Genomic DNA, 14,658 nt, shown 5'->3' with positions numbered 1-14,658 from the left:
CTCAAGTGGTAGAGCACTAGCCTTGAGCTGAAGAGCTGAGGGACAGTGCCCAGGCCCAGAGTTCAGGCCCCACGACCGGACCCAAAAATAAATAAATAAAAGTGAAAAGCACATTCTCCCACACCATCCCCCAGGTGTCTTCACCTGAATTCCTGGAAGTAGGCCCCACCTGGCTAAACCATTAACCTGTGCATTAAGTTTGCATAGTAGGTTCCCAGAACCAGGTAAGTATAAAACAAGGCATGTCTGGAAACTCCTTGAACTCTAGCTACCTGTAGCCTTACCCAACCCACAACCCTACTTAAAGTCCCTCCAACCCCTTTCCCCGCATTACCCCTCGGGTCTCCAGACCATGCCCAGGTCATTCTGGTGTCCCTCTTCAACTTGCACTAAAGTTGATCTGGTCTGTTGAGGTCAGTTATGTTTTCATACTTCTCTCCTTTGGAGTCTGTCCTTTTTCCCTAACAATCGTGGCTTGAACTTAGGACCTGGGCACTCTACCACTTCAGCTACAGCTCCACTTCAGGCCTTTATTTTCCTGGTTAACTGGAGATAATAGTATCAAATATTTTCCTGCTCTGGTCAGCTTCCTCAGCCTCCTGAATAGCTAGGATTACAGGTATGAGCAATCAAACCTGGCTAAAGTAATCAATATTTTTGAAGACTATACTCAGAAATGAGATGAAGGAAAATAGAAAATTTCAAGTAAAAACTGAAAATCAATTGCTCTGATTTAAAAAATCTGAGCAATTACGTCTACTGGCACCATCATCTCCTTTTAGATGTTAGGCTTTCCAAGACACAAAAAGGGCTATATCTATATCTTCTTTTCCTTTGAGATGTTAAGAGCTGCAAACTCTCCACCAATGGATAGAGACAGAAAATGGGAAGATATGTCTGACAAAAGGATGTTCTGAAACTCACCTATTTTCCCTGTGTTTTGGGTGGACCTAGATTAATATCCACGATTAACACAATAATAAACATGGTGTAGGCCCACCAACACATTCTCTGTAATGATTAAGAGATTGCTAAACTCCAAGACCACATATTGTTCTCCAGCTCAGAGTGAATATCCCAGATAACAACAATTTTCAGTCTAAATTCCCATGTCCTGTGTAGGAAGCAGGCAATGTTTCTCTTTTCCTTTCCTGTTTCCCTTACTTTATTGTGTTTTACTGACACACATCTTTGCTAAAACTTCTACCTTGTGAAACTATTTTTGTAAGATGTCTTGAAATGTTTTGCACTGTGGATGTTAAATCGAAGATGGAAAGCTGCAAGAACTTATTGTGTCTTTTCTTTCCTGCAGCAACATTTAAAAAATTTATATAAATCAAACTAAAACATCAATTAAGGCTTAATGCAGACATATAAGGTTGATTTACTAAACATTCTAAAAAGCATTTTCATTCACAGAATAAACATCCACCTGACTGTAATAAACATAATTTGACCATAATCAATATGCATTTGAACTCCAAATTTTGAGTGATATGTTAGTGTTCACTGATAACAACCAGTATAATTTTAACTTTGCATGGAAATTTTAGAATAAGTTGGTTTAAGTACAAAGAATCCTGATGGAGTTTTGACTGGTGCCGCCTTAAATCTATAACACTGTTGGGAGATTTGATGTTCTATTTTGAGCATCCCAATACACAAATAGTATGCCTCTAGATCTTTTAATCAACTTGCTAACCCAATTCTTACCTGAGCTTCCTGAACTTTTTGAAGCTCTGATTCAAAGTCTTCCCCATGTCCATTGTCCTCATCAGTATCACTGCATACACCACAAAAAAATGTAGGTGGAAGCTTCAATGTATCTGCTTTTGCCTTCTCTTCAACTGTTGGCTTCTTTTCCCAAACAATAACACACTCTTTCTCATTATCTGAAAATTCCATATAACACAATATTAGGTCCTCAACGTAATCTACAGAACGAGGTAACAAACCTTGTAAATGTGAATGGAGAACAAGGACCAAAAGACCAGTATTTTGTTTCAACTAACACTATTTTTAGTGGTACTTGGGTATGAACTCAGGGGTTTGTACTTACAGAAAGGCATTCTACTACTCTGGCCACACCTGAAACCCTTCTCTGCCTTATTTATTTTTCAGATAGGGTTTTGCTTTATTGTGACCAGGGCTATATTTGGACTACAGTGTTCCTACCAATGCCTCCCAGGAAGCTGGGATTACAAGAATGTACCACCATACATGGCTTGTGTGTTATGATGAAGTGTTGCCAGGGCTGGCCTAAAATCAGTATCTTCCTGATCTCTACTTTCTGAATAGCTGGGATTATTTTAAAATATTTCAAATCATCATGTCTATATTTCATAAATACTCAGAGTAAAGATTATACTAGATTATACTGAATTACTTATTTAGACTGAACATACCTGTTAGATTTTCTTCCAATGGTCTAAATTTTTCTGAATCATCCAGATAGAGCTTTCCATTAAGTTTCTTGACGGCCATTTCAAAATCTTCATCTTAAAGTACAATTGAGTTTTAATAAGTAAATTTTAGTTTTAAAGTACAACTGATTTGAATAAATAAATTTTATTAAGTTTTGAAGGGTTTCCTAGTCATAAACCTAGGGATCATCTGCAACTTGATTCTTTCACTCTCCACATTAAGAAGCAGCCTATTTTGCCATTTCCATACCACTTATTCCTTCCTGTTAGAACTTGAACTTGTGTTCTCCTCATGTGCTCTGCTAACATTTCTGCACAGCTACCAACCTCTTCATCTCACAAATTAATGTTTTAAAGCACTATCAAACTCATCTTACTGGAATCTTAGCACATGTGTTAAGTGCCCCACCTAAGAACTCTGATATGGCATATAAAGTATTCTATTATCAAACTGCCTCGCTTTTTCTTCACCATTAAAATTTGTAGACAATCATGACTACTTTCAATTCCATTAGAACATCTACCGGGCACATGACAGCCACCCTAAAAAGGGCTTAATGACCTGACATTTTTCAATTATTACATCCATTGACTATTACATAAACATTTAGGGCAAATATTTAACTATAAGGATATTAGTTACAAGTTCTAAAAAGCTCAGGTTTAAATAAACACCTTTCCTAACTGTTAAGATCCATAGCAAAGAGTGGATTTAAATAACAAAAGATTTACCATCTTCTTCCTCTTCACTAACATAATCTGGTCTATTCTTATAGCAGAAGAAAGTTGGAGGAAGTTTAAGTTTGGTTGCAAGAGCTTTTTGCTCAGGAGTTGGGGTTAGTTCATAGACAATAAGAACATCATCATCATCTGAGGGAGGATCTGCAGGTTTTTTCTTCTCTTTTGCTGTAACACAAGGAAAAACATGAAAAACCAGAAGCTATAAGGTTACTACTGAGTTCATTAGCCAACTGAAAATAAGTTCTATAAAACTTATCAATTAAAAGGACATACTGATTTTTTAAAATTCCATACTTTCACACAAAGCTTTATAATATTAATTAGAATTACCAGTCTAATTTAGTATTCTACCAAAACTCAGTAAAGAACACAAATTTTTGACCCCAAAATAATATAAATCTTATTTTTATTACTCACAAAAAAGAACTGTGGCTAATTTCTATAGTTTATAAAGTGCTACCACAATCATATTTAGAATACTATAAAATATATAGTTCACAGCAAAACATCCATGCATTTCAAACAACTGAAAAATAAACTTAAGTTATAAGCAAAGATTAGTATACTTATGAAACTAATCCAAAATCAACCTTGATTAGTTCATATAAGAAAACTGCTACAGATGACACAGTAATTGGAACCTCATGCAGTTTTGCAGATTTCCAAATGTAATACTATGCAAAATTAAGCCAGACTCTCATCCTATGGGTAATTCTGTAAGAATCTGAGAAGATATCTATGACCAAAAACATCTTTCTTCACTCTTTCCCATTCCTTACCAATAAAAAGGGCAAAAAATTAGGAGAAAGGGAATTTTATATACCACCTGTTAGATCTATTCAGAATTTCTAGCCATATGCTAGTGGCTCACCCCCATAATCCTAGCTACTCAGGAGGCTGAGCTCTGAGGATCATGGTTCAAAGCTATCCCTGGTAGGAAAGTCCATGAGGGTCTTATTTCCAGCTAACCACCAAAAAGCTAGAAGTGGAGCTGTAGTTCAAGTGGTAGAGTGCTAGCCTTGAGCACAAAAGCTCAGAGAGACAGTGCCCATTCTTGGGGCTTATACAAGAATGGCACCAAAAAAAAAAAAAGTTAATCAATTTTAAAAAATTAAAAAATAACAACAGTAATTTCTATCCTAAAGGATCTTTAAGTTTAAAATAATCCAGTCACGAAGCATGCTATGTACCAAGAAGAGTTAGGAGAACAATTCTCTAGAACAACACTGTCTAAGATAATAGCCTTGTCATATATGCATGGCTATTTAACACTTTTAAAAGAGGGCTAAACATATTGAGATGTAAGTGTAAATAAATACATTGGAGTCTAAAGACTTGGAATGAAAAAAATGTGAATACTTCAACAGTTTTTTATATTGATTAAAAGTTGAGATGATATCTTGCATATGTAGATTAATATAATGTTAAAATTGGTTTCACATTAAACTGGTATTTTATACGTATGAAACAAATCAAATACATTAAAAATTTTTTTATGCTGGGCGCTGGTGGCTCACACCTGTAATCCTAGGAGGCTGAGATAAAGGATCGTGGTTCAAAGCCAGCCCAGGCAGGAAAATCCAAGAGACTCTTTTTTTTTTTTTTGTCGGTAGTGGGGCTTGAACTCTGGGCCTGGGCGCTGTCCCTCAGCTCTTCAGCTCAAGGCGAGTGCTCTACCACTTAAGCTACAGCACCACTTCCGGTTTTCTGGTGGTTTTATTGGAGATAGGAGTCTCACGGTCTCTCCTGCCCGGGCTGGCTTTGAACCGCGATCCTCAGATCTCAGCCTCCTGAGTAGCTAGGATTACAGGCGTGAGCCACCAGCGCCCGGCAGGAAAATCCAAGAGACTCTTATCTCCAACTAACCAACAGAAAACCAGAGTGGCATTGTGGCTCAAGAGGTGGGTGCTTGCCTTGAGCTAAAGAGCTAAGGGATAGCACCCAGAGTTAAGCCCCACAATCAACAACAACAAAAATAAATAAATTTCATGTTTTTCTTTATACCATCTGTGTCTTTTTTTTTCCTTTTCTATTTTTCCTTTCTTTTTTTTCCTTTTCTTCATCTGTGCCTTTTTATATTTTATTTTGTTTCACTTTGGGCCAGTCCTGGGGCTTGAACTCAGGGTGTGGGCACTGTCCCTGAACTACTTTTTGCTCAAGGCTGCTGTTCTATCACTTAAGCCACAGCTCTACTTCTGGCTTTCTAGTTGTTAACTGGAGAGAAGAGTCTACTGGACTTCGCTGCCTGGGCTGGCTTTGAACTATGATCCTCAGATCTCAGCCTCCTAAGTAAATAGAATTACAGTCATGAGCCACAGTCATCCAGACATATTTGATGTTTCGTGTAGCTACTATAAATGTTTTGATTACATACACAAGTCATGTTATTTCTCTTGGATAAGATACTGCAACCAAGAACTAGAGCTGATGCTTTTCAAAGGATAAACATGCCCTTCTCCATTATCAACAAAAAACTAAATTTTCTGGCTAGGGACACTAATGGGGTACTACAACAGAGACATATTAAGTCAGACCTCTCTAAACCTCAGTTTTTCCATGTCTACAGTTTTCAAGTTTATAGTCCTTTAGGACTATGATACTATCAAATTCCAAACTAAACCTCTGTTTTGCAGTAACACATTAATAAACTAGTCATAATCCAAGGGATTCTTAGAGTGCACAGAAATTGTACAAGTATATATACATTTTTCTATTGTGTCCATATAATTTACCAAAGATTGCATTTTCAAGAATCAAAGTTTCTAAGAGCTTCCTTGGCTAGTAGTAATTGGTGTAATTTAAAAATAAAGATCCCAGTACCAGTGGCTGTAATCCTATTCTAGAAGATGAGATCTGAGTTCAAGTTTCAAAGCCAGCCCAGACAGAAAAGTCTGTAGACTCCACCTCCAATTAACCACCAGAGAGCCACCAACTGTAAGCCAAGAAAGCCAAAGGAAAAGCTAAAAGCCCTGAGTTCAAGCCCCAAAACTGGCTCTAAAAAAGTATCAAGGGGCCCACAAAAAAAAATCAGGAACTATCACCCTACTGCTGTACTTGCTCAGCATACTTAGTATGTGATACCAGATGATGATTTTAAGTATGAAGGTGTTTAAGAGATTCCACTTTCCTGTTGTTCCAGTCTAGTAGAAATACTTAAAACAAAAAAAAATCTGTACTACCTATATAATATACAAGCTACACAATGATGGTTGTTAAAAATGCAAATTCACTATTTTTCTAAACCATATACAAAAAGAAATACCTATAAGGATCCAGAACTAGCCGGGCACTGGTGGCTCACGCCTGTAATCCTAGCTACTCAGGAGGCTGAGGTCTGAGGATCATGGTTCAAAAGCCAGCCTAGGCAGGAAAGTTTGTGAATCTTATCTCCAATAAACCACTCAGAAAACTGGAAGTGGCACTGTGGCTCAAGTGGCAGAGCACTCGCCTTGAGCTGAAGAGCTGAGGGACAGTGCCCAGGCCCAAAGTTCAAGCCCCATGACCACAAAAAAAAGGTGGGGAAGGATCCAAAACAATGTAACAATATACTCTGCTGCCATCATGTTTAAATATTGGCAGATATTAGCGGCTAAAGACAAGAGTTAGATAAAACATAGGTCTTCATTTAAGCAGAGTTGTAAACAACAAAGCAATAAAGCACAGAGCAGAAAAAAATCCAAAATATGCAGTAATGAGAAAACATAGCATTTGCTTTTTTAATAAAATTACTTAAGGGTGTTCTACAACCAATGAAAAGGTTCGGTGCTTAAAATGACATTCTTTAACATGCATACTGTAGTGTTAAATACTTAATTTCATACAGCCACAGTTATTTTGCTAAGGACTACCAGCTGCTAGTTGCCTCATACTAAGAATGCTAATTCTATACCTTCACTTTCAGGCTGTGAGGATGGGGTGCTGGTCCAAAAGGCCATTGGATTGGATTTAAAAAGGTTAAAATTAAATCCTAGAAAATAAAGAGTGTTTCACTTTTGAACATCCTAAAGGAAACAAAGTGAATATGACTTTAAAATATAAAACTAGAATTATACCAATCTGCTTGGCTCATATATTCCATTTATTCCTCTGGTATCATTTTTTGATCATTTAACAAATAGTGCCTTAGTACTATGGACATCTTAACACTACATCCTTGGAGTGACAAGGAAGGAACACTGAAGAATAACCACCTAAAAAACTTGAACTAATGATCATAATTTAAGTATAGTATGTATACCTGTGCAATACTGGGCTCTTCTCTACTTTTTCATAATATGAATATTTTGTAATATTGAAACCTCTTATACAACTTACACAGCATCTATTATTTGTTGTATAGTTACAGGTAAATTTATTTAGAGAGGAGCAAGTCCACTCAAATACTTGTTGGGTGTTCATACATCCATGTGTATGACTAACATCAGAATCCTATATGGAATCTGCATCAAAATGAACATTAAAACAAAAAGGGGCTTGGGCCTAACTGAAGACTTACCCTTTTCTGGTGGTTTAAACGTGTAAGTAGTTGAAGACTCTTCTTTTGGAAAGGAAACAAAGAGATTTTTGACTCTGCCATCTGAATATTGTTGCATATCAGAGTTCTGTGACTGTTCACATTTGTTAGGCTCCATTTTAAATTCAGATCCATTCTGGACTACTGAACCAGTTTCACTATTCTTCAAAGGTGCATTAAAACTAAATCCAAACAAAGACCCAGTGGCTGAACTGTTGCCAAATGCAAATGGTTTTGTCTTTTCACTACTAAAAATGCTTTTAACAGACTCTGAGCCAAATACAAACTTTGGAGGAGAAACTACTGCTTTTGGTGTTGTTTCAGTTGTACTAGACACTTCTCCAACTTCTGAAGTTGTATCTGCTACGTCGTCACTCTGAATTAAATCTGTCCTCTCTCTTGTGGTTTCTTCTAAAACAGCTACAGCAATTTTGCCACATGGGGACTCTCTAGGAGTGCCTGAACGAGAAACATGAGGTGTTATCAAAAAATTTTTCTCTTGGGCTGTTTTTGCTTCATCAAATACTTTCTTAAATGAGTCTGCGACATCCTGTAGTTTAAAACGGACAGCTAAATGTTCTACTTTTCGTTCTCCATCTGCAAAATCACATGCAGTCCATACCCACACTCTCTCTGTCCCTTTCATATTTTGCAAAGTCATGTCTGGAGTTATTCTGTGATTGGCGCAAAGTTTTAATACCTGATCTCTTCTCATCACTATGCGAACCTGCTTATTGTCATAATTCTGTAAGATCTTTATATCACCAATACCTCTTTCTTTCCATTGAGCAACATCTTTATCATATCTATAGAGTTTTGCTCTGTGACTAAAAACAATTTGTTCATTTTCCTCACCACTGGATACTTCAACTAGATCAGGTAAAGGTACAACAGGTTCAAAGTACTGCCCATCTCGCTCTTCTTCTTGAGTAACATCAGATTCTTCATCAGTGCCAATTGAAGTCCCACTCTGATTCAACTTGGCAGGAGACTTAGATGGACTCAAAGCAGATTTAAAGCTAAAGTTAAACCCTGTTGTAGACTCACCAAAGCGGAAGAGGTTTTTTCTCACAGGGCTGTTTGCCAATGGAGAAGCATGTACTGAACTACTGCTTACGCTGTCATCCAAAGCATCTTCCCTTAAGTCATAGTTATCCCATTCTAAAGTGGGCCCAGTGTTTTCAGGATTTGGCTTGACTGCTGTGTCTGAAGAAGCACTGGTGGTGCCTGCACCTGAATTCTGACTCTCCTCATCGGTGACTTTTGTTTGATCATTTGTCAAAAATGTTTTGAAATCTTTCAGTCCACTCTTCATTTCCTCAGCTCTCTGAATTAACTTGGCAGCTCTGCCAGTATCTACAAGTTTATGGGGTGTTTGAAGTGGAATATCCAATAGAAGTCGCTGGCATTCTTCAAATTTCTGCTTGAATTCTTCAGCTAGCTCTGGTGTCTTAAATTTTGCTGCCAGCTGCTCCAGTTTGGCATCACCATCAGAAAAATCACTAGCTAGCCACATCCATGCTCTATCTGACCCAGAAAGAGGCTTCAGGTTCATTGTAGTTGTTATCCAATGATTGGCACATACTTTTAATACTTGTTCTCTTCGCATTAGCATCCTTAGTTTGCCATTGACTTCATTTTTGAGAATTTTTAAGTTCCCCAAACCCCTTTCTTTCCACTGACTTATTTCAGCATCAAATCTAAATAATTTTACCCGCTGTGAATACAGAACTTTTTCATCTTCTTCTCCTGTCACAAGTTCTACTTTTTCAGGCATTTGTACTACAGGTTCAAAATGGATGTCATCATTGTCCTCAGTCTTATAGGCATCATCATCTTTCTCGAGGTCAGCAGAAGTGTTGGCTTTGTCAGACACTTTACCACTTTGTGACGAGAATAATTTCTCTCCTGCACCTGAAAATCCTTTGAAATTAGGGTCTTTCTTGCCAAATTGAAATCCTTCTCCAGAAGTTGATTTTGCCAGATCTGCAAAGGTAAAAGTGCTACTTGTTTGACCAAATATCACACCACTACCATTCTTCTGGTTACTAACATCCTGAGCCTGAAAACCAGCATCATTTTCAGGAGACTTTTCACTCTTCTTCTCTTGACTTCCCTGTTCCTGAATACCAAATTTAAAACCATCAGCAGATGCAGGAATGGAAAAACTAAATCCTTCTTTTATTGACTTAAATTCTGTATTAGAAGAACCCTGAAGTGAAAATGAAGGTGTACTTTCTTGATCCACATGCCCAAATTTAATTCCTTGTTTTGAAATGCCAAATTTAAAAGTTCCCACCTGACCTCCAGAAGATTCACTTAACTTTGTTTTTGAGCCCATTGTGAAGGCTGAAGGAGCTTCTGCAATAGGTTTATGAGTTGGTTTGGAGGCATCACAAGCCACACACTTTAAGGAAGAACTCTCATTTTGTACAAAGCAAACACTACAATCCCACTGTCCTTCCTTTTTGGTGAACATTCCTTCAAATCCATTCTTTGTGGATTTGCTTATCTCTGAAGAGGCAGGAAGTGAAGGCGTAGACTGATTTTGTTTACTTGGATTCTGACAAGCAATACAATGGGTAGCACTTGCTTCATTTCTTACTAAACATGAACTACAATCCCACTGTCCTTCCTTCTTGGTGAATATTCCTTCAAACCCACTCTTTGGAGCCTTGCTTATCTCTGAAGTACCAAATTTGAAAGAGGTAGAAGCTGGAACAGCAGAAGATAAAGGTACTGGTTGTGCAGGATTCTGACAAGCAACACATTGAGTAGCATTTGCTTCATTTCGCACTGCACATGTACTACAATCCCACTGTCCTTCCTTCTTAGTGAACATTCCATCAAACCCACTCTTTGGAGTTTTACTTATCTCTGACGTACCAAACTTAAAAGAGGCTGATGCTGAAACTGAAGGAGTAGGTAGATTCTGAGTTCTTAGATTCTGACAGGCAACACATTTTGTAGCACTTCCTTCATTTTGTACCAGGCATTCTCTGCAATCCCAGTGCCCTTCCTTTGTAGAAAACACAGATCTGATATCACTGTTACCAGACTTAGAAAGATCTCCCTGACCAAATTTAAAAGAAGCTTGAACAAATGAAGATCCACTTTTGTTAGCAGACTTTGTGTTTTGACATGCAATGCATTTAGATACAGCAGGTTCATTTCTTACTAAACAAATACTGCAATCCCAGTGACCTTCTTTCTTTGCAGTTATTAATGCAAATCTATCTTGAGCATTTTCTGGGCCAGTTTTAGAAGCAGAACCAGTTTCTACCAATGGTTGGCCTAGGAGCTCTTTACTGCTTGGGTTTATATTTTGGCAGGATATACACTTCTTAGCAGTTGCAGCATTCCTTAATGAGCAGCTATTACAATGCCACCAAGACCCTTCTTTCTTTGCAACTTGAAATTCAAAATTTACATTCCCAGCATCAGACTTACAAATATCCTTATCATGAGTTGTAGATTCTTTTGCAATTCTGACAGTCTGATTTGATGGGATGGCTACATTTGTTCCAGAGGATTTTAAAATGCTCTGGGCCTCTTCAAATTTGCACTTAAAAAGTGCTGCCTCCTCAGGAGTTTTGAATCTAATTGCAAGCTGTTCTGGTTTTGGCAACTCATCTGCATAATCAAGGGCATGCCATACAAAAGACTTGTCTGATCCAGCATTTGGTGTCAGTTTCATATCAGGACTGATATAATGGTTTGCACAAATTTTTAATACTTGCTCTCGTCTCATTAGAAGGCGAATTTTACCAGATGTTTTATGCCTTAGTATTTTTACATTGCCTATCCCACGCTCCTTCCATTCTTTGGATTCTCCATCAAAACGAAATAACTTTGCACGGTTGCAAAAGAATTCTTCTTCATCTTCCTCACCAGTTTTCACCTCAATCTTATCAGGAAGAGGTACCACAGGCTCAAAGTGAGGGCCATCATCATCCTCATCTCCATGGGCACTTCCTCCATCTGTTTCATGACTTTTATTTGCCAACTCTGGAGCAGGTGTTCCAAATATAGATTTCCCTGGACCATGGAAAGTAAACATTTCATCATTTCGACGAAAACCAGAATTCTTCTGCTGATTTGGCCCCATGTTTTCTGTAAATGAGATTCCAGATACATTTTTACTTCCAAAATTAAATGTATTTCGAGGCCCAATACTTTGACCAGGAATTGCTTTTGGTCCACTATAGCCATCTCCTTGCAAAGGTTTATCTGAAGTCAGGAGACCTAAAAGGCTTTCACTGTTACTGTAAGTAGGAGGAGGAGGATGTGTTACAACCTGTGGTGAAGAAAATGTAAAGTCACCGTCATTTGATTTGAAGTTTGAGTTAAATTTAAAAGGAGTTGGCTGTGTTGTATGTGTTGCTGTTGTCAAAGATGGCCTTAATCCTTCACCCGGCATGGGCTGAACAAAATTAGTTTTTCCAAATTCTATAACCTTGGATTCTGCAGATCTTGTAGCATGAGCTGCAACTAGAGGTTTAGTGAAATATCCTGGTTCTGGCAATGGAGGGTTTGTGCTTGTTTGTTGAACATTATAATTGAAGTAGTCATCACCCCTGGGTGATAGAATTCCTGTTGCAGGAGACTCAAAACGCAATGGAGGACCATACAGCTCCTGTGAGAACATACAAGCTGATGAGCTTTGCACTGGTGGTGTGTGCATTTGCTGTGAATAGGCATAAATATGTTGCTGGGGTGGAAGCCTATTCATGCCATAAACTGGACCCTAAAAGAAAAAAATTAAAATATTTTGTAGATTGCTGAAAAAACTAGATAGAAATCAATTCTCACAAACTTCAAACTGAGTGTTAAATAAAAGAAAGAGAACATTAGGATATTTACCATTAAGAAGGTAACGCCACAAAAATGCCTGCATACATACTTAGCATATAATGGAAATTAACTGATATAGCATCATCTTTTATTGATGAACAATTTATCAAATGATATTAACAGTGATGAACATTAACAATTATTGAGCATTTATTAATATGCCTAATAGGCACTGTTATAAACAGTTTAATACACTCAAAAATACTATGTAAGGTACTTTCTTCATTTTACGTATGAAGTGTATGACATACAGTTTCTCTTTAAGCCCTCATATTCAACTCCTGTTGTAATACCAGGTGTTTAATCACCAGTTACTAAATACACTAGGCCTAGATTTACCAAATAATCATTCAGCAAGGAAATTATACTTGTATTTCTATCAAAACTGAATGATAATACCACTGACAACATTACTACTCCCATCTTTTAAAATATCGAATGTTTATACCTATTTTAGCAACACTAAAATAATGTCATTAACTTCTGTATCTGGAAATGAACTTGAAATAACTGTGTCATGAGCTTTTAATACCTTTTAATACTAAACTACTTTCTTGAATTTCTTTAAAGAAGCCTAAACAATCAAAAGTGAAATAATGCCATGGCTCAAGTAGTAAATCATCTGCCTAGCAAGCTTCAGGCTGTAGTACAAACCACAGTACTAGCAAAAGACAAAATAAAATAAGCAAAAGTTATAAATGCATAAATTATTCCTTTGTTACCTTTGGAGGAGTAACATTGGCTGCTGGTCTGAGAAGATACTGGGAATTATATGCTGGTGACTGGCTATAGTATACTGAAGGACCAGTAGTTGCAACTGAAGGAAAAAGAGGAAAATGAAGAAAACATTGTTAATGTTCCTACAGTTAAGGCTATGTAGGCAAGAATACAAATACAATAGTAATAAAAATCAAAGATGATTTGACTGCATGTAATTTTTTAAATTTTTTATATGCCAAAATATACCATGAAGGACATCAAGTGATAAAACAGAAGAAAAAAACTGGTAAATATGGCACAAAAATCAAGAAAGTAGCACTGCTATGGTAAAGAACAAGCACTTAACAATTATTTAGAAAGGAAAGGAGAAGGGAGTAGAATTTCCAATCTTCCAAAAAAGATAAAAAAGATGTAAAAGTAAGATCACATTCAACATTAGAAATAATGAAAATACAAGTAACAAAGGATTTAAGAACCAATCTACCGGGGCTGGGAAGGTGGCTCAGTGGTAGAGTGCTTGCCTTGCATGCATGAGGCCCTGGTTCGATTCCTCAGCACCACATAAGCAAAGAGAAAAAAAGCCGGAAGTGGCATTGTGGCTTAAGTGGTAGAGCGCTAGCCTTGAGCTGGCCCCACGACCGGACCCAAAAAAAAAAAAAGAACCAATCTACCTTATGCGCTCAAGGTCATAAAGCCAGTCTCAAAAAACTCCAAGAAGGTGCTGGGAAGGTGGCTCAGTTGTAGAGTGGTTGCCTTGCATGCATGAGGCCCTGGGTTTGATTCCTCAGCACTACATCAGCAGAAAAAGACTGAAGTGGTACTGTGGCTCAAGTGGTAGCGCTAGCCTTGAGCTGAAGAGCTGAGGGACAGCACCCAGGCCCCAGAGTTCAAGCCCCACAAGCAATAAAAAACAAAACAAAATACATTCTCTCACTTTTGCCAGGCGCCTGTAGTCCTAGCTACTCAGGAGACTGAGATCTGGGGATCGCGGGTCAAAGACAGCTCAGGCAGGAAAGTCCGTGAAACTCTTATCTCCAATAAACCACCAGAAAACCAGAAGTGGCACTGTGGCTCAAGCAGTAGAGTGCTTGCCTTGAGCTGAAGAGCAAGGACAGCACCCAAGCCCAGAGTTCAAGCCCCACGACCGACAAAAAAAAAAAAAAAAAAACTCCAAGAAAGGATTCATTTTGTTTTGGGTCCAGTCATGGGGCCTGAACTCAGGGCCTGAGAGCTGTCCCTCAGCTCTTCAGCTCAAGGCTAGCACTCTACCACTTCAGCCACAGCGCCACTTCCGGCTTTTTTTTTCTGCTTATGTGGTGCTGAGGAATCGAACCCAGGGCCTCATGCATGCAAGGCAAGCACTCTACCACTAAGCCACCTTCCCAGCCCAAAGGATTCATTTTGTAA

At 38.0% G+C, this 14,658-nt stretch overlaps 1 protein-coding gene across 5 annotated transcripts in view; it reads right to left on the bottom strand.

Annotated features, from left to right (window-relative positions):
• Ranbp2 (RAN binding protein 2) overlaps window positions 1–14,658 on the bottom strand; it is a 61,991-nt gene that overhangs the window by 12,545 nt on the left and 34,788 nt on the right. For 3 of the 5 annotated variants that reach the window (XM_013034270.1, XM_013034272.1, XM_013034271.1), the window contains exons 19-23: window positions 13,254–13,348; window positions 7,660–12,424; window positions 3,156–3,329; window positions 2,406–2,498; window positions 1,714–1,892 (exon numbers count right to left, since the gene is read on the bottom strand). In XM_013034270.1, coding sequence (XP_012889724.1) covers window positions 1,714–1,892; window positions 2,406–2,498; window positions 3,156–3,329; window positions 7,660–12,424; window positions 13,254–13,348 — 5,306 coding nt within the window. Of the gene's footprint in view, window positions 1–1,713; window positions 1,893–2,405; window positions 2,499–3,155; window positions 3,330–7,659; window positions 12,425–13,253; window positions 13,349–14,658 lie in introns of those variants that run through there. The other 2 variants (XM_013034273.1, XM_013034274.1) reach the window with 2 other exon arrangements.

This window comes from Dipodomys ordii, unplaced genomic scaffold (genome assembly GCF_000151885.1).
Source record: "Dipodomys ordii isolate 6190 unplaced genomic scaffold, Dord_2.0 Scaffold186, whole genome shotgun sequence".
In the NCBI taxonomy this organism is placed as follows: domain Eukaryota; kingdom Metazoa; phylum Chordata; class Mammalia; order Rodentia; family Heteromyidae; genus Dipodomys; species Dipodomys ordii.
Note: the sequence above shows the minus strand (reverse complement) of the source record. Positions and strands in the feature narration are given on the sequence as shown.